A 26210-nucleotide genomic window follows, 5' to 3' on the forward strand; every position below is an offset into this window, starting at 1 on the left:
AGTGCCATGCTGGGGGTGGGGGTGGGGGTGGGGGTCCGGGTCCTCTTCGCCTGGGTTTTGGAAAGCATGGTAGCATGGTGCAGAAGTTCTCCTCAGCATTACTCCTAGTTGTTTTAAGTTTCTATTGCTACACAAGTGATCTATATCTCTCTATCTCTCTCTCCTCTTTTCCTTTTCCATTGCATTTCAAACTTATCACTGCCAATTTTGGAAGGCGACTGGCTTGAGATAACCTTTGACCCAGCCACCAAATCAGACCTATGTGTTCATTCCAGAATCTATACCTGATTTCTTTTGATGGTAATGTAATCTACATCTTCAGCCTCTGTGACAACATAAACTTTTGCCTCTTGTGACCTCTCAACACCCTAGAGTCACAACAGGTAGGAGCCCAGCACTCTGACAGCAAGATGTGCAGGCTCCCAATTCTTAGGGACATCTCCTTTCCCTTTCTAAACTACTCTAATCATTCAATTTTCCCCAAAAACTTTTTGCACAAAGACATCTTGCTTTACCCAGGGCTCTTACAGCCATACCACTCCTCTTGCCCACTTATCCATGCCCAACAATTTCTATGGCCATTGCCTCCAGCTTATCAACCTGCCTGGCACTCCAGAGTCATGTGATACTACCTCACCTTGCTGCATCTACCCAGGCCCATTGAGAGCCTCCCTGTCCTACCCTAGGTCTCACAAACTTCACTCTATCCACTCCTACAATACTAGACTAGAATTGTAACATCTAAAATGTTCTGTAAACAGAAGCCTTGCTCTGTCAGCACATAGCCCTTCTGAGAACACAAACCATGGTTCACTGGCCCTTGGGCTTGCAGGGCAGTTGGAGTTCCTGTTCTAATTTTGAATTCCTCCCACCTTTTCTGTGAATAGCCCCTGGCCTTCAGGCCCTAGAGACCTTGGTATCTTGGCCCCTGCTCCCCTAAATCCCATGAAAGACCCACCCATCCACCCATCCCACCTTCTTCAGCATTAAGAAGCATCAGTGCTCATCCCCATCAGCTGGACCTGCCTTGACCAGCTGGGAGTCCAGTCCTCTGTGCTTGGTCATGAGCAGCAAGGACTCAGACTCCTCAGATGTCTATACCAAGTCCCTCCCTTGCTTCCCTTTCACCACAACCCACCTTGAAGGCTGGCCCTGGTGTCCTGTCCACGTAGGGTGTCTCCGATCCTTCAACTCTCAGGGGCGTGTTCTCAACCTCCCCCCAGGTCATCAGTGGGGACTCATTCACACCTGCAGATGGAGAAGCCATAGCTACTCAGGCCAGGGGAACCAGGTGGGGGTGCCACCCCAGGCACTCCCCAACTACCACAGCCAGTTTACTCCACGTGCATCCTAGCTAACATCAAGGCCAACAGCTAGCCCATGCCTGGTTCCAGAGTCTCTGGGAAGAAAGTACCTCCAGCCTCTGAGAGGGAAATGCTAAGGTCACCTGTGAGCCAAGGCAGAATAGACTGGAAGCTGGGTCAGCTGAGCTGCCATCCTAGCACAGGGCACTCTGAAGTAGGAGATATTCAGGATTCCCAGGGCTCCCAAACCTCCTAAAACTCAGGGAAAACCTATGGTGCCTCCATGTACCCTGATCTATATCACAGCAACCAGTACCTGAGAGTTTAGACTTCCTATGCATCAAGGGACTGACCCAAATTTCACTTGCCTCTGGGATGAAAAGATTTGGGGCCTGGTGCCCAGAATTTCTGCACCCTATCCCGCTCTCTGACTTTTAATCTATAAGTACTACCTGCTGACATTATTGAGAGGACTGCAACAGGATAGTACTCCAGTTTACAATTCGGTCTGCCTGAGAGTCCAGCCCACCCACAGCCCTGACCAGCCTGGGCACCAGGCCCATTTCTCACCAGGGGCAGGAGATGGAGTGGCAACAAATCCGAACCCGCCCACTCGGGGGGACTCCTGGGGGATGAGCTCCTTGCCGTCAGGACCCACCTTGCCCTGTTTGTGCTGGAATGAGCAGAAAAGATAGTGTCATGGGAGCTGTCTCCCCAGCTGGCTGATAGGCAGATGGAGAGGAACATGCTAGAAATATTTGCTTTCCTCAGGGAAAAGTTGGGGCCCTGGGGTGGGTAGCCCGCTTGGGGAAAAAGAGGAAGGACTCACCCCTCTGCTGAAACATCTTGAGGGCCTGTCAAAGTAGGCATCTAAGCAAGAATGTTCTCCTTCCTTCCATCAAGGGCAAAACTGACACCCTTTGCCTCTTGAGGTGCAATGCTGACAACAGGGCCTATGCTATCTTTCCTCTGAGGCACTTCTAAGTCTCCCGTCTCTTGTCTCCCAACCTTTGACCCCATGACCATCACAGTCTATCAAAGGGTACCCACTCAATTTGCTCCCAGGCTCATAATCTCTCTGCTCTCTACCACTCCAAGCTCTATCCCGCCACAGCCCACCGTCTGAGGCCAGGTTCCATTGCTGGCTCCCCTGGCCCACTGACCCATGTCTACCCACAACCCTGTCTGATGCATAAGCATGGGTGTAAACAGACTTGGCTGGCTCCCAACAGCCTCTTTGCTGGCCCACCACCATCAAGGGATAAGGCATAGATCTAGGCCCACAGAATGTGTCACACCAAGACAGTATCCCAGTGGAAGCTCACATGAATTGAGAAAAGACACAGGGTCCAGCCACATACAGACCTCAATATTTCCACCTACTGAGCTCCACCAAGCCAAGGGACAGTTCTAACTTAAAGGGGCAGCCAAGATGAGAGAGGCCATGCCTGCCCACACCAGCCCAGCCATATCTAATCCTGTTGCTCTCATTGGCTCACCTGGGCATTGAGGGCTGCAGCCTGCTGGAGCTGGGACCTGCTTAAAGCCTGGCTAAAAGGGTCCCGGAGAAAGCGTGTATTCTTATGCACCACCTGCCGGGGCTTCTTAAATAGCTGCTCATCATCAGGGACACCTGGTAGATGAAGCAGAGATGATAATAAGTATCAGGTATATGGGAAGGCCCACCTCAGTACCATGAGCCCTACTGACTAAGAGGTGAGAGCACCCTTTTTCTCAGCCAATTCACCCAGTAAAACAGAAGCATTGGGCCTAGCTCACACTCCACACCTGCAGAGCCTAAACAAAGCTGGGGAGGACTTTACTACCCCACTGACTTATATGAGTTACCCACCTCAAGAGAGACCAGGACCTCTCCGAGGCTGATGCTGTGAGGGCGTACATACACAAACCTTATGATCCAAATGCAGAGCCAGAAACACCTGGCCCCACCACTCACCCTCTGGGTAGTACATAAGGGAGTTCTTGGCTTTGTACTTCCAGGTCTCCACACCAGTATGGCTGCTCTCAATGGCTTGGTGCTCTGCTGATGGGAGTTCAAGATTATCTTTCTGCCTCTGTAATCACGTGGGGGAAAATAAGGGTCAGTGGGACCCCAAGGCACAGTGTCCATTGCCTTGGGACTCCCTGCTATGACAGAGGGCCCAGGTCTACCTTCTCAAATTCCTCCTCAGCCTGGTAAAGCCAGGAGTGGCGGGCCCGGCTCTTCTCCTTGGCCACCTCCATGATCTCCTGGAAGGAGGCATTGTCCTCACTCGTATAGCGGCTCAGGAAGACGTCCAGGCTGGGCAGTGGCTCCTTCTCCTCTTCCTCTCCAGCCTCTCCTGCTCAAGGGTGGAAGTCAGGGGAACCCATACAAACATCATTTTGCAGTCATGGGAAAACAAACAATGAAAATTATGACTAGAATCCTCACTTCTGTTGGAAGACTCCCCGTGGGGTGGTATCAATCCACCCCAACTCTTCAGAAAGCCCTCAGATAGAGCCCTAAAGATGCCTGGACAGCTCTGCTCATCTGATGGATGCCAAAAGCATGCAATACAATCTAATAGATTGGGCGGAGGAGGTACAGACCCAGGCATTAAAACAAAATCCCTGATCNTGGAACATGAACGAATGCCTCATTTATCACAGGAAAAAAAAAAAAAAGCGGGGAGGGGAGAGAGAAAAGTTTTAAATAATTGCAAAGAAAACCAGTCTTGCCTCCCCGCTCCAGTTCCAGCTACATCTTCCCGCACATGCATGCCCCCGCCTACTACCCGCCCCGGGACCGGCCCTCTGCCCCATTCGCTGTATGGAGGGCTCCTTCCTCTTCTGCGCTGGGTCGCACTATGCCAGGCGGTGCTCGGGACGACGCAGTCTTTGAAAAAGAATGAAAGCCGGAGGCGCGGACTCTCTTGCCGTGGACCCTTTAGCCGTCCAGCAGCAGCCCGCGTGCAGTCGGCTTACCGGAGTGGCTTTGCCCCGCACCCACCTCCACGCGCTCCTCGCGCAGGTGGATGCGGCCAGCCAGGCGCTCGCGCGTGCCAACGTCGGGGTACTGATTCTGCACAAAGAGCGCCTCGAGCGCCTGCAGCTGCTCCTCGCTGAAGATGGTGCGGTGGCGCCTAGTGCGTCGCTGTGGGACTGGGCCTCCAGCACCAGGGAGAGTCGCAGAGCCTCCAGCCGCCGCGGCTAAGGGCAAGGGCGCCGCGGGCCCCAGCCTCAGTGGCCACGGTAGCCGCGCTCCTGCAAGGCGAGGGCGCTGTGAAACACAGGGCAGGAGCCAAGCTCCCCACTCCGCGCCCAGAGGTCCCGCGTCCCGCCCTCACACCCTGCGTCCACTCACCCAGCCCGGCAGCCGCCTCCGGAGTCCTGCGGGATGCTGCGCGGGGTCCACAGCAGCAACAACAGGCGCAGGACACAATCTCAGGCGCCCCGGGTTCCCCGGGCTCCGTGGGGCTCTGTTGGCCGCTGGGCTGCGGTGGTCGAGCAGCCCGGGTTGGGGGACTCCGTTCCGGCAGGCTGGAAAGGATGTGCTCGATAGAGAAGGGGCAGGGCCGCCCAGGGCCCCTGCGGCTCGCGGCACCCCCAGCTACCGCCATGCCTGGCCCGGCCTGCCGGCCTGCCTGGCCAAAATATATACGTCGGGGGGGAGCGCGCGGTAATCCCCAAGCCGGGCGCCAAGTCCATGCGGGCTAATCCCGCCGCTCGGGTTCAGAGCACGCTAATCCTCGATTGCGGCGGTGGCGGGAAAGCCTGCTCCGCCTTGGTGTGCGGGGGCTGGCGGCGGCAAGGAGGGAGCATTGTGCCCCAGCAGCGCCCTCCTGTCCACCTAGGGCCGTCAGCGCAAGCGGAAGGATTGGAGAGCTGTCTCCCCGCCGCCCACGGGGCCTGGCGGTCTCCTTTTGCGGTGAGGTACTCAACCCCAGGACTCCCCGAGATAGCAGCCTCCAGAGCACCGCAGTGCCTCCTCCCGCCACGGCCTTACCAATGGTTCCCAGTCCCCTTCAAGGCATTTTCATGGCAGGTGAGCACGCCTGGAGAAACCTACCCAAGCCGCTCAAACTCCTGGTCTTCAAATTTCTAGTATCTATCTTCGGATGGGCTCTCAAACCTTGGGCAGTCTCATTGCGAACCCACCTCACATTTACCCCAAACCTCTCACCTACTTTGGACCCCGGGTCTCAGCCTCATGGAGAAATTCCCATAAACCGTCTGTCCGGTGGACCCCAATTCTCTTGCCTTCGCTCTTGGGTCAGGGAAATCTTCCTAACCTATGTGAAGTCTCTCCTTCCGCTTTCCCACCTGTCCCAGAAGTCCCCTTCCCCTCCCCCAGCAAGACATCCCCCTGCCCCTCACTCCCCAGTAGATCAATGACCTCCTCACAGCCACTACGTTTAAAATCTGTCTCAGGTGGGCTCTCCACCTCCTCACTCTTTTGCTTAGGCCATTCCTGCTCTGTTCACACCATTCCCTGTTCATCTGGCCCATCAGTGCTGGTCGGATAAGGAGTATTGGACAGCTGAGCCAGGCACTTCAGCCTAAAACTCTCCTTTTCACCTCCAAAGGAAATATATTGTGTAGCTCACAGGAAGAGCAACAAATTGCCTGACTTGAACTCAATAGTCATCTCCTAGCTGCACAAAACATCTTCCATAGGTTCCTTCATTCCTCTGTGTTTGGGTTTCCTAATCTATAAACTGGCATGATAATAGTGACTATCAGCCAAGTTGGGTGGCACACACCTATAATCCCAATGACTAGGGAGACTGAGACAGGAGGATGGTAAATTCAAAAACAGACTTAGCAATTTAGACTGTGTCTCAAATTTTTAAACAGTGTTAGCTTAGTGGTAGAGTGCCCTAGGTTCAATCCCCAGTACTTCAGATAATGAAAATAATAATAACAAGTATCAGGAGTCATTTTTAGGATTCAATCAGTTAGGAGGTGTGAGATGTTTAGAAACCCATTAAGATCATGGGGGCCCTGGTGGGGGGGCATAGATGTTAGCTGCCATCGCAGGGCAGCACACATCCACACCTCTCTCCTCCTACCTTGCCAGCCCATTTTTAGGCTTTTTTGTCATCTTCATTCTGGGACCAATAAGAATGCTTTGGACTTCAAGTTATAGAACTTGCTGACTTAATTCTCTCACAAGAGTTCATTATAGGGTGCCCAGAGTTTGTTAATCTGAGATAAAGCCGCCACCTCTGTGAGTGACCTGGCCTCCCAGCTTGCCTCATTGTTGAAAAATGACTGCCACAGCTGTATGGACCCTCCATCTTTTCCCAAATGTGTCCATTTGGATGATCATAGAAACCTCTCCCTGCTTTTCCTCCCTCACAATACTACATTGCACACCTGCACCTAAGCCAACTATAGTGCCCAGAAATAGTTCCCAATTACATCAAGGAGGTGTACAGGAACTGACTACTCACCAAAGTAAGAGTTTCTCTAGAATAGGGAAAATAGGGTCCATAGTCAGGAAGACCACTGCAACTTCTGCTGTGTCATCCTCTTCCTAGCTCTGGCTGTTTCTTTATCGCTCCCCATTCTTACCCTTGATGACTTCCTCCAGCCTTGGAGCTACAGGAACCATCCATGACACTGACTCATAACAACTTGTGAGTCACTTCAAGCCTGACTTATTACTCTGTTCCAGGCTAGTATTTCTCAAAGCCTGCTCCACATCTCCATCTCCATCACCAATAGACATTCCCCAGTCATCATGCCAGGAATGAGCTCCATATTTTCTGAAAATCTGATCTTTGCCTGATATTCCCCACCTTAATAAATGGGCTACCTTCCTATCTATCTCTCCACCTCTACAGGTACCCCTTGGTAAATGACCCACTGTGGTTCTTTTAGAACATATCAACAGCCAGGTGTGGTGGTACACACCTGNGTGGTGCATACCTGCAATTCCAGTGGCTCAGAAGGCTGAAGCAGGAGAATCACAAAGTCCAGGCCAACCTAGGCAATTTAGACCCTGCCTCAAAATAAAAAAATAAAAAGAGCTGGGGATTTAACTCAGTGGTATAGCACTCCTGGCTTCAATCCTCGGTAACACAAACCAAAACAAAACAAACAAAAGAGGAAAAATGGGCTGAACTCACTTCTAGCCAAATAAAATGCACCAGAAATGGCATTGTATGGTTTTTGAAGCCAGGGTTTCTGTTTTCTTTCTCTTCTCTTTTCCTCTCCTCTCCTCTCCCCCTCCCCTCCCCTTCCCTCCCCTTTCTTCTCTCTGATATTGGAATGCTTGCTATAAGGAAGTATAAAAAGACAACAGGCATAAGTGTTTTAGCCAGCAGCTCCAGCTGAAATACCAACCTGTGACCAGCATTTTTCACCAACAAGTGAGTGAGGAAGTCTTGATGATGATTTGGGTTCCAGCCACCATCAGACTGCTATTACATGACATGCCAGAAGTGAGAATCACCTGAGTTCAGCAAGCTCTAGAACTATTAGAGGGAACAGTAGTAGATGTTCATGAATGTTTTTACTGTACTCATTTGGAGGTGGTCTGTTAGGTAGCCATAGAGAACCAGAAAAGGTATTGGTACTAGAAGTAGGGTGTTAGAGTTTAGATTTGAGGTGTCCTCCCACAAGTTCCTGTTAATGCAGGAATACTCAGAGGTAAAATTATTGAATTGTGAGAGCTATAACCTAATCATTCTATACTAGTTTGAATAGACTGACTGGGTGGTAACTGTAGGCAGGTAGGGCATGGCTGGAGAACGTGGGTCACTGAGGGTATTTTATGGAAGGGTTTATCTTTCTTGCAGCCCCTTTGCTCCTCCTGTCTCCTGCTTCCTGACATCACCATGAGCTCGGGGGCTTTCCTCTGATGGGCTCTTTCCTCATGATGAGCTGCTCATCTTGGGCCTGCAGCAATGGAGTTAACCACCTCTGGACTGAAACCTCTGAAACTGTGAGCCTCAAATAAACTTTTCCTCCACTAAGTTGTTCTTGTCAGGTATTTTTGTCATAGCAATACAAAAGCTAACTAAAACACAGGGCACTGCCAATATAAAACTAAAACATGTGGATTTGATTTGGCTTTGGGATGGGGCAGTAGGAGATGGAAGACCTTGCCATGAAAGACAATGGAGTCCCTAAAGTGAGAAAAATATTATTTCACAATAGAGGAAAGGAGACAGCTGATGCGTCCTGGCAAGGAGGCTTAGCAACATTGTCATTTACAGTAGAATAGAAAATAGAAATGAGTATGATGACCTAGCTAGGTAGATGCCCAGAGAGAAGGTGAAAGGTGCTACCTGTCTTCTTTTAGCTACCTATAATAAAAGAAGAGGAGTCAGTTGTGGAAGCAACCCAATCCCAGCTATTCTGGAGACTGAGGCAGGAGGATCACTTGATCCCAAGAGTTCAAGAGTAGCCTGGCAGCATAGTGAGACCCTGACTGAGAGAGAGAGAGAGAGAGAGAGAGAGACTGAGCTAAAGAATGGGGCTGTGGTTGTAACTAAATAGTAGAGTGTTTTCCTAGCATGTGTGAGGCACTGGGTTTGATCTTCAGCACTACATAAAAAAAATAATTAAGGTATTATGTTCATTACAACTGATTTTTTTAATTTTTTAAAAAGAATGTACTGTTAAATATGAAGAATTCAGCTTATACAATTAAACATACATTTACCATAGGAACCAGCAGGTCCATTCGTGGGTATTTGCCCTAGAGAGATGAAAGTTTCTGCTCACATGAAATGCTGTCTTATGAATGTTTAGAGTAGCTCTATTCATTATGACCAATGATAGGAAGGGATTCTTGGGGAGCTGAAAGCAACAGGAATACACAAAATATGGATGAATGTCAAAGATATCACACTGAACAAAAGAAACCAGTCATCAAAGATTACACATTCTATGTGATTTAATTTATATGAAACTTTGAAAAAGGCAATATTATAGTGATGGATAACAAATCAGTAGTTAGGGTGGGAGAAGAAGGTCAGGGGGCTTTTTAGGATGAGGGAATTCTGTGTCCTGGTGGTGGCCAGGGTTTCATTAATATGTACATATGTTAAGATGCACAGAATTATACACCAAAAAAGGATCACATTTATTGTGTTAGTTTATAACTAAAATAAACTGAACTAGGGGTCTAGCTCAGTGGCATGTGTGAGGCCTGGATTTAGTTCCCAGCCCAGGAAAGAAGAAAAAAGAAATATTTTTTAGAAAACAAGTTTCAGGGCAAAGATCAAGTCCAGAATGCTGACAAGAAACTATAGGCTAAAGACAAAGCTGATGATGTGGGTATAAATCCCTTTGTTAAGATCTAAGAAAGAGGGCTGGGGATGTGGCTCAAGCGGTAGCATGCTCGCCTGGCATGCGGGCGGCCCGGGTTTGATCCTCAGCACCACATACAAACAAAGATGTTGTGTCCGCCGAAAACTAAAATAAATAAATAAATAAATATTTTAAAAAAAAAGATCTAAGAAAGAGGGGCTGGGGTTGTAGTTCAGTGGCAGAGCACTCGCCTTGCATGTGTGAGGCACTGGGTTCAATCCTAAGTACCACATAATAAATAAGTAAATAAAATAAAGGCATTTTTTCCATCTACAACTATATATATATATATATGAAGGAACTTGTCAGAGGCTGCTTCAAGGATCTTGCAAACTGAACAGATGATCAGACTCTGGGGCTCAAAATGTGTGGAGTTCCTGAGAAACCCAAGGATGTGGTCCTCCATTGCCCACAGGTACTGGTACCTCAGATCCAAGGGAGGGCCATAAAGACATACCACCTCTTGTTGGGAAGTCCAGGAGGCACAGTGGTGTATGCCTATAATGCCAGTGACTTGGGAGGCTGAGGAGTGGCTTGGGAGGCTGAGGTGGGAGGATGGCAAGTTCAAAGACATCATAGGCAATTTAGTAAGACCCTGTCTCATCCATTGTCAAATTCAGCATTATTAAGGATGAGTCCTTCTCACAATTGCCTCATTCTGACCCTTTCTACCCTCTCTTCTACTTGTAAGGGTCATTGTAATTACATTGGACCAACTGAGATAATTCAGGGATAAGCCTTATCTCAATTCTTAATCACATTTGCAAACTTTCTTTTGCCACGTAAAGTAACACTTACAGGATTAAGAAATTATGATATAAAGACCCATCCGTCCTTCCTTTACCAGGGATTGAACCCAGGGGCCCTTAACCACTGAGCCACATCCCCAGCTCTTTTTATATTTTATTTTGAGATAAGATCTTACTAAGTTACTTAGGGCCTTGCTAAATTGCTGAGGCTGGCTTTGAACTTGTGTTCCTCCTGCCTCAGCCTCCTGAGCTGCTGGGATTGCAGGCATGTGCCACCATGCCTAGAGATAAAAACATCTTTGAAAGGGCTCTTGCTCTGCCTACCACAGGGAAGAAAAAATATTTGAAGAAATAATGGGTCTAAACTCTTTCAAATTTAATGAAAGACAGAAATTTACAAATTCATCAGTGTCAGTTTACCTTGAACAGGATAACCCCACCCCCCAGGGCTGAGGCTGTAGCTCAGTGGCAGAGTGCTTGCCTAGCATGTGTGAGGCAAGGGTTCGATTCTCAGCACTGCATATAAATAAATAAAATAAAGGCATTCTGTCCAGCTACAACTATAAAAAAAATTAAAAGAACAAAAAACAACACCCCCCAAAAAAAGCTATACCAAAATTGGACACAGTGGTGTATACTTGTAATCCTAGTTACTCAGGAGGCTGAGACAGGACGATTACAAGTTCAAGGGCAGCCTAAACAACTTAATGAGACACTGTCTCAAAATTAAAAAAAAAAAAAAAAAGAAGAAAAGGAAGGAAAAAAGGAAGAAAGGAAAGGAAAAAGTCCTCTCCATTCACCTAGAATATTATAAACATCAAAGACTAAAGATACAGAGTAAACATTTAAAACAACCAGAGAAAAATGGTACATGCATACAGGGAAAGGATACAAATGTTATCTAACTTCTCATTAGAAATGATTGAGGATGGACTGGGATTGTGGCTCAGTGGTAGAACACTTGCTGGCATGTGTGAGGCTCTGGGTTTGATCCTCAGCAATACATATAAATAAATGAATAAAGTGAAAAAATCTATTGGTAACTAAAAAATATTAAAAAAAAAAGAAATGATTGAGGACAGTTGACAGTGGAACAGCATCTTTAATGTGCTGAAAGGGAAGGCGGGGGGACTCATATACCCAGGATTCTATAACCTGAAAAAAATATCCTTTCAGGGCTAACTATGTGGCTCAATGGTATAATGTTTACCTGGCATTCATGAAGCCCTGACTTTGAAGCCCAACACTACACAGGCAGACGTGTGTGTGTACACACACACACACACACACACACATACACATCCTTCCAGAATAAACGTGAAATGAAATTAGTTTTAGATAAACAAAACTAAGATAACCTGTTATTAAGCAGCCTTGTGTTTAAAGAAATACTAAAATAAGGTCTTCAGGCTGAAGGGAACTGGTACTAGATGTTAACTCAGTTCTCCACAAAGAAGAGGATCAAGAGATGCTGAATATATGGGTATGCATAAAAGATATATAAAACAAAAGTTAAGATATTTCATCTTTGTGTTAACAATATGGCCACCTTCACATAAAAGACAAGGAGTAGTAAATAGATTTCAATGTTCTTACATTTTATATGAAATGATACAATATTAACTGTAAATGGACTGCAAAACATTAAGGTGAGCAGGACCAGTGGTACACATCTGTAACACTAGCTTGGGAGGCTGAGGCAAGAAGATTGCAAATTTGAGACCAGTCTTCAGGAACTTAGCAAGACCTTGTCTTAAAAACAACGAAAGGGGGCATCAGGAATGAGACTCGGTGGTAGAGTACCCTTGGGTTGAATCCCCAGTACTATAAAAAAAAGAGGCTATAAAAAGTGGTTATAAAATTAATGATAGAGGTTCCATGTTAATATGCAAGTAAAATAAGAGGTTTTTTAAATAGAAAGGAGGAAATAACAAAGCTAAGAGTATTTTTCAATAATACATAAAACAGACAATAGAGAAAATTAACCAAGTCAAAACATAGTTTTTTGAAAAGATTAGCAAAATTTTTCAATTAGACTAAATCAGAAAAAAACTAACAGAAATTACTAATGTCAGGAATGAACAAGGAATACAACTACAGATCTTTCTGGCATTAAAAGAATGAGGGTAGGGCAAGGTGATGTCCCAAGTAATCTCCCAGCTACTTGGGAGACTGAGGTAGGAGGATCAAAAGTTGGAGGCCAGGTTGGGCAATTTAGCAAGACCATACCTCAAAACAAACAAACAAACTAATAAAAGGGTAAATATAATGGAAAGTATTTTGAAAAAAAAAATTAAAGAGAGAGAGAGAGAATTTTTTAATATTTATTTTTTTAGTTTTCGGCGGACACAACATCTTTGTTTGTATGTGGTTCTAAGGATCGAACCTGGGCTGCACGCATGCCAGGCGAGCGTGCTACTGCTTGAGCCACATCCCCAGCCCCTTGAAAATTTTTTAATCAAAAATTATTTTCAAGATGGACACAGTGGCACATGCCTGTAATCCCATCTACTTGGGAGGTAGGAGGATTGCAAATTCAAGAATAGCCTAGGCAATTTAGAGAAGCCCTGTCTCAAAATAAAAAATTAAAAAGGCCAGGGATGTAGTTCAATGAGAGTACCCCTGGGTTCAATCTCTAGTACTGCAAAAAAAAATTATACATAAAGGTTTCACCACTTCCCGGTAGCACCACAGGCTAGAGACCAAGCTTTTAACACAAGAACCTTTGTAGGACACTTATTTAACTATGGCAATAACTTCTATATTTTTTATATATTTCACTGATTTGGATTTCTAGGATAACATTAAATAGAAGTGGTATAGACATCCTTACTTTACTCTTGATTTTAGGGAGAAAATGTCCAATATTTGGCCATGTTAACCATAGGCTAATTAATAAAACTGTTCATTCTATCTAACTTGCAGTGCTGGGGATTGAATCCAGGACCTTGTGTATGTGCATGCATATGTATATGTGCATGCATATTATATACATATATATATATGTGTGTGTGTGTGTGTGTGTAATTTTTCACCCAGTTATTGTGCAGCCCTGTAATCCCAGCTACTTGGGAGGCTGAGGCAGGACAATCAACATCGTAAGTTTGAGGCTGGCCTCAGAAAGTTAGTGAGATCCAGTTTCAAAATTGAAAAATAAGGCTGGGAATGTAGCTCAGTGATAGAGTTTTTGCCTAGCATGTGTGAGGTCCTGGGCTCAATCTTTAGCAATAATAAAAAATTCTTTTCTTTGTAGTGATTTCATGGCTATATACATATGACAAAACTCACTCATCAAAGTGTGTACTTCATTTAATTTTTGGTACCAGGGATTAAACCCAGGGGTGCCCTAACTACTTAGCCACATTCCCAGCCCTTTTTATTTTCTATTTTGAGATAGGGACTCACTAAATTGCTGAGGCTGGCTTTGAACTTGCAATCCTCCTGCCTCAGCCTCTGGAGTCACTGGGATTATAGGCATGTGCCACCACACCCAACTTTAAAGTGTGTATTCTAAAAGTATGCAGTTTACAGTGTTCATTATGCCTTAGTTAAGTTGTAAAAAATATTGTAGGATGTAGCTTAGTAGTTGAGCAATTGTCTAGCATACATGAGGAGCTGGATTCAATCCCAATGCCCCCCACCCCCGACACACAAAAGGGGGTCATCCTGGGGCTGGTCTTTATTGATTGCCTTTCTTCTTACACATGGATCAGGTTTTCTGTTTCTTTGTATGCCTAGTAATTTTGAATTCTACTGTGGATATTGCAGATGATCTGTATAGATACTCTAGTTTCTGTTAAGTTGATCTGAAGAATGTTGATTTTTTGTTTTAGCAGGCTGTTAGCTCTACTGAACTCAACATTTAAATTCAGCACCTGTGTGGTACAAGGCAGCTGAAATCTCCATTCAGATATTTTAGCCTCAGCTGGGTTACTTGGAATTTGCTTTGTATATGCATAGTTCAAGGGGTTCCCAAAGATTCTGGCAAAGTTTATATGTAGAATGTGGGAGCTGCCCTTTCTGAATTTCTTTCTGTGATTTAACCCTCACTTTTCAGATGCCATGGTTGTCCTGAGGTCTATCTAAGTCAACTGATTCTTTGAACCTGTAATACTCAGCTTCTTTCTAATTTCTAGCTGTCTCTTTCTGTTACTTCTCTTAGGTAAAAATTAGTAAAAATGGGAACTCACCTTTTCCTTTTTTCATGTGTTGATTCCTTTCCAGTTTCTGCCTTTTCAGTGTCCAGTGTTTTCAAATGATTGTTGTATTAATCTGTTTTCAATAGTATAATAAAGTCAAAATAACTGAGGTGGGCTACTTTATAAAGAAAAGAAGTTCATTAAGCTTATAGTTCAAGGGCATGACACAGGCATTGGTGTGGCTCTTGTGAGGATTCATGGTCAATGGCATCATGACAGCAAGAGCACATATGGAATAAAAAGATCACATCTCAAAACATGAGACCAGAGAGGCTAAGGTTCCACGATTTCTTTCTAGGGCTTGGAAGTATTCTCACTAGGCTCCATCTCTTAAAGGCTCCAGGATACTTCTACACTACCAAACTGAGTACCAAGTTTCCAACATATGAAACCATAGGTGACAAACCACTTCCAAACCATTGCAGTTATTTTTAAAACTATCTTGTTCAGGGGCTGGGTGTTGTAGCTCAGTAGTGGAGCGCTTGTCTCACACTTATGAGGCCCTGGGTTCGATCCTCAGCACCACATAAAAATAAACAAAGAAAAATAAGGATATTGTGTCCATCTACCAACTAAAAAATTTTTAAAACTATCTTATTCAGAGTTTATTATTGTTATCCATAATAGGATTGCCATAAGATAAGTGACTCCAATACTACCTGAAGCAGAACTCTGCTCACACTTTCTAAACTTTTTTTTTTTTTTTTTAGGCTTATCTAAGTTGCTAGGAATACTAGACTCTTTAATTTATCTCCACATCCTGTGGGCAGGGCCTCCTTGGCTGATATTCTTTCTTCCATTCAATAAAGTAATGATTCCCACCTGGCTCTGGACAGTTACATGCTGTCATGTGCCCTCTACTCCTCTAAGAATACATTTGTTTCATGCCTTTATCTTAGCTTCTGATTTTTCTGGCAATTCTTGGCATTTCTTGGTTTGTGGATGTATCACTTCAATCTCTGCCTCTGTCATTCTACAGAGTTGTTCCTGTGTGTCTGTGTAATCACATGGCATTCTCCTCTTTCTCTCTCTTCTTCTTATAAGGACATCAGTCATATTGGATTAAGTACTCACCCTATTTCAGTAGGGCTTCATCTTAATTTGCATCTTAATTACATCTGCAAAGACCCTATTTCCAAATAAGTTCACATTCACAGGTCCCAAGGAAAAATACTTCAACATACCTCTTTGGGGGACACAACAGAAATGTAAGATGACTAAGCATCCTGGTTTGCCTGGTCCTGTCCTGGTTTTAGTGCTAAAAATCTTGCTTCTCAGGACAATTCCTTCATCCCAGGAAAAATGAGAGGGTTGATCGCTCCAAAAGCAAAACAGGACCAGGTGGTAGGATGGAGAAAGCTAAGCAGAAGGCAGTCTCAGTTGGAGGCCAGTTTCCATATAATTCCACCCAGAAGCACTGAGATAGACACGGAGAGCGTCATAAATGTGAAGCAACTTGAGACCAGTCTTTTGAGCATCATGCCATCATGGCCAGAATTCTGCCTCGGGTTCTTAGGGCTGCTGTTGGTGGGTCCTATTCACCCCACTCCACAGTGCCTTCTGGATGGGGGGCGGCTGTGAGCTGTCAGCAGCCAACTCTCAGAGGCTGGAGGACCACTGAAGTAGATATTGGCAGAACTACCTGTAAACACCCATCCATCTATTTGTCTCTGTAAATAGCCTATCTTTCTATCTACTCACTTGGGCAAATGCCCACCTAGACTCAGGTTCACCTTGGTTAAGTACAAACCTGTCCACCCACTAGCCCACCTGTATGTCTTAGAAAAGAGTCATCTATCCCAAGAGCTGCCCATACCTTGCATTTGTGGGCCATACCTGACACTCCTCCGATCTCTTGGCTTTCCCTTCAATTCTGCCTGGCATTGCTCCCATTTGTCCCTCTGTGCTGCTTTTGTTTTAGTACCATTTGAAGGTGTCTCTGATATGATCCCTGCATTGGCTTTCTACCCCACTTAACAGCAATTTTTCTTTCTTGACCCCCTCCCAAGGTAAGCCTCCCCAGAGAGGCTGCTATACTGATCTCTGCATATGCAATTCCAATTCTCTTATTTTAAACACCCAGGATAAATGGTCCTCTTAGACACTGCTATCTTCCCTCCAATAGCCCCATCAGCCATTCCTTCCAACTTTTCAGTTGCCCAAGCCCCAGTCAGCTCCTTCAATGCACTGAGCTCTCACCCAATTTAAGTAGTGAAGTAAAATCCTGGACTCCGGGGGCCTCTGAAGAGCAGCCTTCTAGGCTCACCTCACCTGCTCTCAGTGGTCCTCCCCTGCATATCCTCCAGGGACAACCCCAGCTGCTCCTGGCCTCCATCACTTCTTTTGTCAGACTGAAAAGCAGCCATAGCTGTTTCCAGAACTGGTCCAAGGAGTCTTTGCCAAAAGAGAGGGGCAGATAAGGGGATCCATCCCCTCCAGGTGGTAGGGGGAGGAATGACAGAAGATCAGGGGGTCACAGAATGGGTGGGCACTGACAGACTTCTAACCTTGGACTGACAGAGGCTGAGAGGACCAGGCAGGCGCAACAAGGGTCCCTAAAGTTCAAAGCTGAAGCTGGGGGATGGACCTTCTGCATCTGAGCCAGAGGGTCTTCAGCAGCCAAAAGGTAGGCAGGCAGGGCAGAGGTGGGGAGAGGGTCTGAGGCACTGCTCAGAGCTGGGGAAGGCGAATTGGGGATGAGGAGGGAAGTCCGGATGGAGGGCCCAGGATGCCCTCCAAGGTTCTGCTATCCCTCACTTTCGGACGCCCCCTCCCCCACTTCGCTTTCCTGTCTTCACTTTAGGCCTCGCGGGCTAGGCCATCAGGATTCCCCTGATTGCTTTCTTTCATACTTGTGCCTTTTTCTGAAGCAAACGCCCGCTAATGCCTCCTTTATCACGGAATTAGGGGATTTAGGGCCGATCGCACAAAGGGGCCCTCGATAGAGGCCGTAATCAAATGCCAATCGGCCAGATCTCGGGCGGGCGGGGTAAGAAAGCGAGCGCCGCGGATTAGTGCGGGTCCGTGGCCAGGCCCGAGCCGAGATAGCATCGTGCGGCCGCGGGTCTGAAGCCGTCGGGAGGGCCGGTCGCCGCAGCGGAGAAAGACCGGCTTAGCTCCCCGCGCCGGGGATTCTGAAACCATTAGGGGGGATTAACACCCGGGTTAATCTGCTTTGGCCGCTCAATTGTCAGCAGCGAACGCGCTGGGCGGAAAACGCCTGGGTTGGAGAGTTCTCAGCCTCACTAACTGGCAGGTCTCAGTTTCCCCAGCTGCCACCTGGCCAAGGCAGGTCCTGGGGCCGAGAGGGAAGGATGTGCATCTTGGTAGATCGGGCCTACTGGCTTGATTGTAACTGCAGATTGTGGGTGTGGAGCCTGGCCCTTTGCACACTGCCAGTGCCAGCCTTCCTGTATCATCAGTGAATATAGCCCCTTTGTCTTTTCTGTCCTAGTCTAACAGAAGGACATTCTCCACCCCTCTCATTCCACATCTGGGTTCTGATTTTCAGTTGTGGCTTGGGTTCCTCAACCAGGTACACACCCCTGCCCATTGTGGGTGGCCAGGAAACACGTTGCAGACTGGGTGGATGCAACAGAGAAAAGCTGCCACTTGGAGTACTCTCATTCCTTGAGATCCCTTTTCAAGTATGGCCCTCTCTGGGGGCATTTGTTGATCTACTCTTTGACAGTACTTATAAGATGCCACCTGCTGACTCCTCCAGCTCTTCAGTCCCCTCCCTCTAAGTGGGCCAGGCTGGAGTTGTACTGGCCTGTGATTCCATAGGTCTCCTTTGTTTCTGCCTGGGTTTTCTTGTCTGAGCATAGGAGCTGGCTGAGAAGAATAAGGGCCCAGCTAGGATGAATCGGTGTCCAACGGTGTGGTTTGCACTCACTGCTGCCCCCTATAGGAAGCCATAACCCTAACACTCTCTCTTGCCATTGCAGACAAACTTCCAAGGTCAGGGGACTCAAGTGCCTCCACACACCTGGTCTTTTCCATGGTGACTTGGTTAAGGTTACCGTGTCAAATATAAGCTCATAGGTGGCAGTAGAGAGCTGGAATGGATTTGGCCTGGTAGGCAGGCTGTGGAGACGTAGCACTGGAGAGGCCAGTGGGATCCTCTCTGCCCCCAAACTCTGGTGCCATATCCTTTAATGTGGCTGACACTAGTGATATTGGACCAAAAAACAAACAAAACCCCCAAAACAAAACAAACAGAGGAAAAGACACAGTGTGAGTCCTTTCTTCCTTCATTTAGTAGTGACCAGAGAATCTCCAGCCCAGGCCCTGTGGAAAGGGTAAAGGAAAGGTGCCCTAGGTTACAGGCTTTTGCAGTCTGGGAGCTTGAATCTGAGAGCCCAAGAGGATAATCAGGTGAGGGCGTAGTTCAGGAAAGATGCCCCATATCAGCGCACGGGTCAGACAGGGCCTGAACAGCAGTGGAGAATTACAGGGCTAAGGTGGAAGGTACGAATGTTCCAGCGGGGTGAGGATATGGTGCAGTAGCACTTGACTACTATGGGTAAGACCCTGAGTTCAATCTACATCACCGGGCGGGGTGTGGGGAGTGTTTCAGGAAAAGGAAATCGTAGCTTTTGGGGGTATGTAGAGAGCGGGACGCCTCAGAATAAGTCTAGCCTTAAGAAAGTGGAAGGTGGGGCGGTAGGCTGGGGAGTGTCCCCTCAAGCTGGTGCGTCAGGGCGGCTCTCGGCAACCTCCGGTGATGGCAGCCTATCCTCCTGGGAGGTGCCGTTAGAGAATCCAGGAAAGTGGACGGCATTGACTAAGCCAGCCGAGTGTTGGGGAACTGTGGGCGAAGTCGGAGGACTCGCAACGAAATATCCAAGAACCACAAGGAGCCTCCACGCAGCCCAGCCTGGGACAGAAAAGGCTGAGATCACGGGCTGCCGTGGTAGGACCAGAGAAGTTCCAGCACCCGGGACCACCGGGAGAGTACCTACTCTGCCCCATGCGGCCGGGCGCGTCCTCGTGACGCCATCGGCGTGCCCGTCCTGACTTCCGCCGACTTGTTCCTCGGGACGCGATCCGTCTCCGCAGCTGCACCCTTCTTTGCTTGAACTCGAGATTTCAGAAAACCCTATTCTTGCTTCAGAAATAGGTCCCCGGGCTGTTTCCCGGTGCTTTCTGCGTCCACGGGTCCCCGTTTACAGACTTCTATGGCCCGGTGCTAAGGGAGGCCCCGCTGTTCACGGCCATGTCCCTCGCCCTTCACCAGAAGCGAGTCTTCCCAAAGCCCCTCCCCTGGGCCCTGGTCGGTTCTAGAGGATAAGCCCAGATCACGGACATATTATTTATCTTCATCACAGCCCGGGGCACCGAGTGTGTGTGTGTGTGTGTGTAACTCGCCAGAATCACTGGCGGAAGATAGGGGCAGGAGGTCCTGGTGAGCGGCCAGCCTGTCTCAGGCTTTCGTGTAGCCTGGATAGAGAACCTGGGCGGCCTCAGACTGGTTAGCTCGCCGAAACATCCCAGAGCCTGGCAAGCCTTAGAAGGCAGCACTGTTCTGCGGGCTAGTGAGCCAGCGCCACAGTAGATATTTGGGCAGAGGGGGAGCAGAAGGGGTGAAATGGTGTATGCACTGAGGTCACTTCAGGGGATGTGGCCAAACGGGGCCTCCCTAACCTGACCAGTGGAGAAATAAAACACGTGGTAGGAGGGTGTAAGCAACCTGGTAGAAGAGAAATGTGGTAAGAGTGTAATAAGGGCTATGTTGGAAAGGATCAGGGATTGGGGCTCCATAAACCTAAGCAGAGAGGAAGCTGCTCTTTGGGGACATTTGCTAGGCAGGCTTGGGAGGAGGGGAGTGTCACGTTTATTTGTGCTCCCCAGTGTTTTCTGTGGTTCTCCATCATACTTCAGGCCAGTCATCCCCTGTGCCTGCATCTCCATCCCTTGTCCCAGGTATGCCCAGCCCCTAATCCCAGAATTTGAGGAGGGCAGGAGTTCCTCAGACCCCTTGATTCTGTGCATTTACCTAAAACCCCTATCCAGGGAATCTGAAAACATAAAGGAAATAAAAAGCCAGTGAGGAAAATACTACTCACATCCTCAACCAAGACTGTTAACAATGAGCACTGGAAGAGATACAACCCCCAAACTAGAATTCTAAAAGGAATCGCCTAAAAAGGAGACAGTCCTATAGCTCAGTGGCTGAGTTTGTTGGGGGCGCTCCTGGGTTTGCTGTGACTGGCATTTTGGGGATACTAAGCTATATCATTCATCACCTGCACAGGGACATGGAAAAGCCCAGGGGGTACTTGTGCATAAAAGGAGATTCAAGGAATGTGGGATGGGAGTAGGTGAAGGGCAGCCTGGAGACCTCGGCTTGGAGGTGGCAGGATGCCTGTCCTCAGCCCCACAGCAGTGGAGACAGGGCTAGAGGTTGGCCAAACCCTGTCCCAGGTGTGGTCACCACCTCCCTTCTGTTCTCCTACCCTTGTCTCTGAAGCCATTGTCCCTCCTGAGTACAGTCCATGAGGATCACAGGCTGTAGGCTGGTCCTTGTGGGTGGGACTTGGTGACCTGGAGTCTCCACACACATACACCTCTGATACATACACCTAGCCATCTCTTGGGTTTCTCCCAACACTGGCCTTGCATCCTTGTTGGTGAGGGGAGATGGAACTCCAGGCTAGAATGGAGCCTGTTCTACTTCCACATTAGCTCAAAAACCTGCCCAGTTCTTTGTCCTTGCCCCCACTGCTGCAAGGGCAGGTGATGGTTCCAGCCCAGTGGCTCAGTCTGCACAGTCTACTGCCACCCACCTCCTTTCTGGAGCCTTGAGATCCTGGTTAAATGCAATTGGCTCCCTGCCTACCTCTACAGCCAATTTTGGCCTGCTCATTTTCCTCAGTCCAGAAGTGCCACCAGCTCTTTCCTAAGGCTGCCTCCTTAGGTGATTTGTGATGCAGCCTACAGTGTGGGTTCCACAAGGGCAGCTGTTGTCTTCATGCATACAGCCCTGAGAGACTCAAGAGTCCTGTCAACAGTTTTGGCTTTGCTACCTGATGTCAACCCTGTGCTCTGAAGCACAGGCAAAGGGATCCTGGGGAGTGGGGGGTCCCTGTTCCTTCTGGAAGAGAGGAATGAGAGCCAGGCTGTTCCTGGGAACAGTCTCAGCGAGGATACAGACCCATGACAGTATATGGGGTGTGGGAGATTGCAAACAATCTTCTGAAACTCCATGAAGCAAGCTACTTTGTGTGAGGGCTTATTCTGGGTTAAGCATTGAGCCAAGCATCCCACAAGAATTACATCATTTCAGGCTCAACTCAGTGAACTGGTTCTTTTGCTGTACCATTTCTCAGATCAGGGATTTGAGATTAGGTGACTTTCTCAAGGTCATACAGTGAAGGGATGGGGGAAGCCAGGGTCTGAGCCTTTCTGTCCCATTCAGATGCAGCCTGGGGGCAGTCTCCCAGAAGCCCAATGCAAGACCAATGCTGCCTCCACACCTACAGCCAAGCTTCTGAGGTTGAGTGGAAGGCCTGGGTTCCAGGGACTGTGAGCTTCTTTGTGTGGGACTCCAGCCCTGGTGGTTGCACACCCCAGTGTGTGTGTGTGGTGGTGGATTTTTTGCCTATGCCTTTCTCCTCTGTCCCAGCAGATTGGGAAGTCTCCTACGGCCACTTAAAAAAGCACATGGCCAGCTTAAACACCCGCAGGCTGAGTAGCGATCTGCCTAAGGCTCTCCCCAAGGGCATGTGCTCACTCTGCATCTCAAGCCTACACTTGACCCTCAGATTTGCTTTGGACACTCTGCACCTTGTTTCTTCCCCTGCCACATGCATGGTATGTACTCTAGGTACCCAGGGCTGCCTGTATTAGGCTACAGTAACCAGGTATTCTTTCTGTAAAGGCTCCAGGAGTAGGAAGCTCCTGATGGCAATCACTTTCATAATTTACACCATACAGAGGCACTTGAGACAGGAAGGTATGTATTTTCTGCCCCCTCCCCCCCATATAGCTGGGAGCACCAGTTGACCCTGCATTCCCATGCAAGTCTTCCATGTGGCTCATGCTGTGGAAGGAGAGGCTAGGACCATGGGACCTTAGGCTCAGAGCTCAAGCCCTACCTTGGCTCCCATATATGACAGATACAAGGAAACTCCAGCTAGAGTGCTGGAGTTCAAGGGTGTGGGGTGAAGTACCCAGAAGTCCTTGGCTAGGCAGCCCCTCACCCCTACTTCCTGCTCCCAGGCAATTGCCTCCCAGTGTAGAAGGAGTAGGGAAGGGCTCCTGTTCTGAGTCTCAGAGAAACCCCATGGTTCAGAATCACATGTCCCTTCCTGCATGAAGCCCATTTCAGACATTCCTTGAGGTAAGGTGGGCTGCACCACAGACTGAGGGACAGAGAAGCCCTAAAACAGGATCCTTCCCTGAGGTGAGTAGTAGTGATGGCTTAAAAGCTTCCTAGAAGCACTGTATCCCAGAACCAGCCCTCCACTCTGCCCATTCTGTTTACCAAACCATCTCAGGGCCTGTGGCACAACTTGCAGTGACCACAGGAACTTGCCCACAGCCACACAGGGGAAGATCTGGATGCAACCCAAATCCTTGTTGGCCCCAACCTGGGCCTCTCAAGGAACTTTTAGATTGGCTGCAGCTATCCTGCCCAGGGCAGATACTGGTCTTGCTCATCACCCTGCTTATTGTAGTGTCTTAAAGTGAAGGGTGGGCTGGCTTTCCAGGGAGGCTTCAAGATTACTGCTTCCAACCCACACACTGGACCAGAGAGGGATGGACGCAGGGACAGGAGACTGCGACAGGATCCGGTTTATTCTGCCTTGGCAGGGTGGTCCTGAGAGTGGCGGGTGCCACCCTATCCTGGGTGGAGGGAGGGCCCGAGGGCCAGTTAAGGCCAATGGCGGGAGAAGCAGGGGGCACACAGCCCCTGGAATGCAGTGAGGCCAGGCTGAGGCCCGGAGGCAGCTGTGGTAGGCCTGGGCAGGGTGCCCCTGACACCCAGGGTGGAAGGCATCGAACTGGGATGGGGCCATGGCCTACAGGACCGTGGACCCAGGCCACACGAGCACCCTGGGAAGCAGGTGCAGGATCACATGACACAGAACATGAAACACAGGCACAGAGCTCACAAGTAAGCACATGGACTAGTGGGCACAGACTCACAGGCCAGAGAGACATCCAACTGTGGCCAAGGTGGACACAAACACAATGGTAGTGCCACATACAGATCAGAGAGACATGGCACCATGGAATACATGATGGCCACCAGGACCAAGCCATGGAGCTCTAGGGAAGAGGGAAAAGGGCCTTTTGGCACGACTGCACTGGAATCATGTGAGACATGGGTGGCAGGGGGCTGGTTTCGAGGTGCCTAGGGCAGCACCCCCCATACCCTCTGGGCTTAGTCTGTCTTCCACACTTTGTTGAGAAGCTTTACCACCTCATCGTAGATGATAAACACGATGGCCACATCCAGGCAGACTCGGCCCAGGCGGGGGACAGTGCCCTTGTAGAAACTGGGTGAGGGAGGGGTATGAGGTAAGTCAGGGAGGGAGGAGCAGAAGGACAATGCCCCTTCAAAGGGCAGCCTCCAGCTCCCTGCTAGAAGGAAAATAGAGGCCTAAAGGGGGACAGGAGGGTGGAAGACCAGAGATGGTCTGGGTAGGGATAATAGCCCTGTACTTCCCCTACTTACGCTTTGAGCCCCTCTTTCCTCAGGATCTGCAAGCCACAGTCCCACGTGTTCCGGTATTTGTGCGCCTCCAGGCCCTATAGGATACCAGTGGGCTAGAGTGCTTAGCAGCTAGCCCCTGACTGGAGTTCCCCTCCCACTCTTTCAGCGCCCCCCCACCTGCATCCGGGTCTTGATCACATCCAGAGGCGTGTTTCCGAAGACACTGGCTGCACCGGCAATAGCTCCAAAAACCCCGGTGATCAGTGGGTTCATGGGTTTGTTGGGGTTGTCCCCTAAATATATGGGGAGTTGTGATTAGTGGGTGCTGGGAGGATAAAGGGGGATAGGCTTTGAAGGTAGATAGGAGCCTGAAGCAAGGGCTATGAAAGTGTCCCCGTTCCTCAAAAGGGCAGCCCAAAGGGAGGCATCTACCTTGCAGTATTTGGAGGTTGGGCCTGGGACACACAGACTCACCTCTGTACCAGTTGCGCAGGGAGGTCATCACAAAGAATCGGATGGCTTGGTTTGAGCCCTGTTTCAGCACAGTGGCGGTGAGGCCCTGGTAGGTCCCCTTCAGTCCTGGGGGCAGGCAGCTTAGAGTTACCCTGGTGCCTCCCAGACCCCAAGGGGGATTGGGAAGATGTCATGTGAAGTGCCAAGACATAAAGTAGAAGTACAGGCCCTTTTTAGCCTGGTGAAGGTTTCTGACCCTCCCAAGTGGCTCACCTTGTTCCCGTACAATCTCCCTAACCCCGTGGAAGAATCCTCTGTACTTGGGGTTGGGGGAGGTCTGGTCATGGATGAACTTCACCTGAGAGAGAGGGGGGGCATAGAGAGAGAGAGAGAGAGACGGGGGCAGGCAGGCAAAGAAGCTAGATCTGATTCCATCATCTAACAAGCACACCTTGCCCTGTCGATATCAGGTTCAGAGACCACCAAGGTCAGGCCAAGGCTGGGGATGGGGGTGTAAGCAGAGCCACCCTAGGCTGTCCTGCACAGAGGCCCCAGGACAAAAGAGAGTCTTTGCGTTTTTTTCTGCTATTTTCCAAAGTTTGGGCAGCAAATGTGTACGTGTTCTGTTTAAAAAAGTATTTTTAAAAAAGATATTAGTAATAATTTTGTCTCCACAATAGACAGCCTCCACAGGAGACCCTTCCTGCCAGGCCTCCCCAGTAGTCCTTTAGTGTTCTCCCTCCATGCTCTGCCCAGCTTCCTTGAGATCTTCCCACCTTGATCTTCTCCCAGGAACAGACTTACCAAACCCCTGCTATCTCGATCCATCAACCCTTCCCCCCATGACAATCTCAATGGGGTACATGGTAATGGTCTGGGGTACCTTGGAATACCGCCCCCCCCAGCTTTATTTCTGCGCCAGGACTTTCCCCACCTTGATGGTCTCCATGGGGCACACGACCACCACAGCCTCGGCCACACCTGCACCCAGGCCACACAACAGCCCCCGTGTGCTGTCTAGCCTTCCCTGGGCGTCCCGCATGTGATTGCTGAGGAACTCGAACATTCCGAACCTGGGGACGAGAGGAGGGTAAGATGTGTCTCCGCTTCTGCTGGGGTAGGGGGCATCTCCTAGTCGCCCTGACCCAGCCTGGCCTCACCTGACGGCCGCCTTGGGAATGGAGCCGTAGAGAAGAGAGCTGAGGCCACGGTACAGGCCCAGAACGCCATGGCTGCGGACCGTCTGCCGCACGCAGTCCCCTGCAGGAGGGGGCAGTCAGGATACTGCGACCCTCAGCACCCGCCCCGCGCCGCTCATTGCCTCCCATAGCCCCGTGTCCGCCCCCTCCTTACCGATGCCCCGATACCGTGGCGGGTTCGAGCGCTCATCCAGCTGTAGCTGCGTCTTCACATACTCAGTTGGGAATGTTATACAGATTTCGATGCCGCCGGCCAGGCCGCCTGCAGGGATAGGGCAACCAGGTCCTAAGACGTCGCCCTGGGTGGCCCCAGCCGCCGTTCGGGCCCCTCCCCC

General features: G+C 49.0%; 3 protein-coding genes across 3 annotated transcripts in view; all 3 read right to left on the minus strand.

The window, feature by feature from the left end:
* Positions 1–3833, minus strand: part of Ess2 (ess-2 splicing factor homolog) — a 14839-nt gene extending 11006 nt beyond the window's left edge. The window contains exons 1-5 of the mRNA XM_015500395.2: positions 3477–3833; positions 3262–3379; positions 2804–2937; positions 1875–1977; positions 1139–1248 (exon numbers count right to left, since the gene is read on the minus strand). Coding sequence (XP_015355881.1) covers positions 1139–1248; positions 1875–1977; positions 2804–2937; positions 3262–3379; positions 3477–3548 — 537 coding nt within the window. The 5' untranslated portion in view covers positions 3549–3833. The remainder of the gene's footprint in view (positions 1–1138; positions 1249–1874; positions 1978–2803; positions 2938–3261; positions 3380–3476) is intronic.
* Positions 1–4906, minus strand: part of Gsc2 (goosecoid homeobox 2) — a 5433-nt gene extending 527 nt beyond the window's left edge. Inside the window, exons 1-2 of the mRNA XM_015500178.2 lie at positions 4651–4906; positions 4297–4550 (exon numbers count right to left, since the gene is read on the minus strand). Of these exons, the coding sequence (XP_015355664.2) occupies positions 4297–4550; positions 4651–4906 (510 nt within the window). The remainder of the gene's footprint in view (positions 1–4296; positions 4551–4650) is intronic.
* Positions 4907–23343: 18437 nt separating this feature from the next.
* Slc25a1 (solute carrier family 25 member 1) overlaps positions 23344–26210 on the minus strand; it is a 3177-nt gene continuing 310 nt past the window's right edge. Inside the window, exons 2-9 of the mRNA XM_015500396.2 lie at positions 26030–26210; positions 25837–25936; positions 25611–25749; positions 24950–25034; positions 24698–24802; positions 24401–24516; positions 24245–24318; positions 23344–24065 (exon numbers count right to left, since the gene is read on the minus strand). The exon at positions 26030–26210 is cut by the window's right edge and continues 128 nt beyond it. Of these exons, the coding sequence (XP_015355882.2) occupies positions 23951–24065; positions 24245–24318; positions 24401–24516; positions 24698–24802; positions 24950–25034; positions 25611–25749; positions 25837–25936; positions 26030–26210 (915 nt within the window). The 3' untranslated portion in view covers positions 23344–23950. The remainder of the gene's footprint in view (positions 24066–24244; positions 24319–24400; positions 24517–24697; positions 24803–24949; positions 25035–25610; positions 25750–25836; positions 25937–26029) is intronic.

Source organism: Marmota marmota, unplaced genomic scaffold (assembly GCF_001458135.2).
Source record: "Marmota marmota marmota unplaced genomic scaffold, marMar, whole genome shotgun sequence".
Taxonomy (NCBI): Eukaryota; Metazoa; Chordata; class Mammalia; order Rodentia; family Sciuridae; genus Marmota; species Marmota marmota.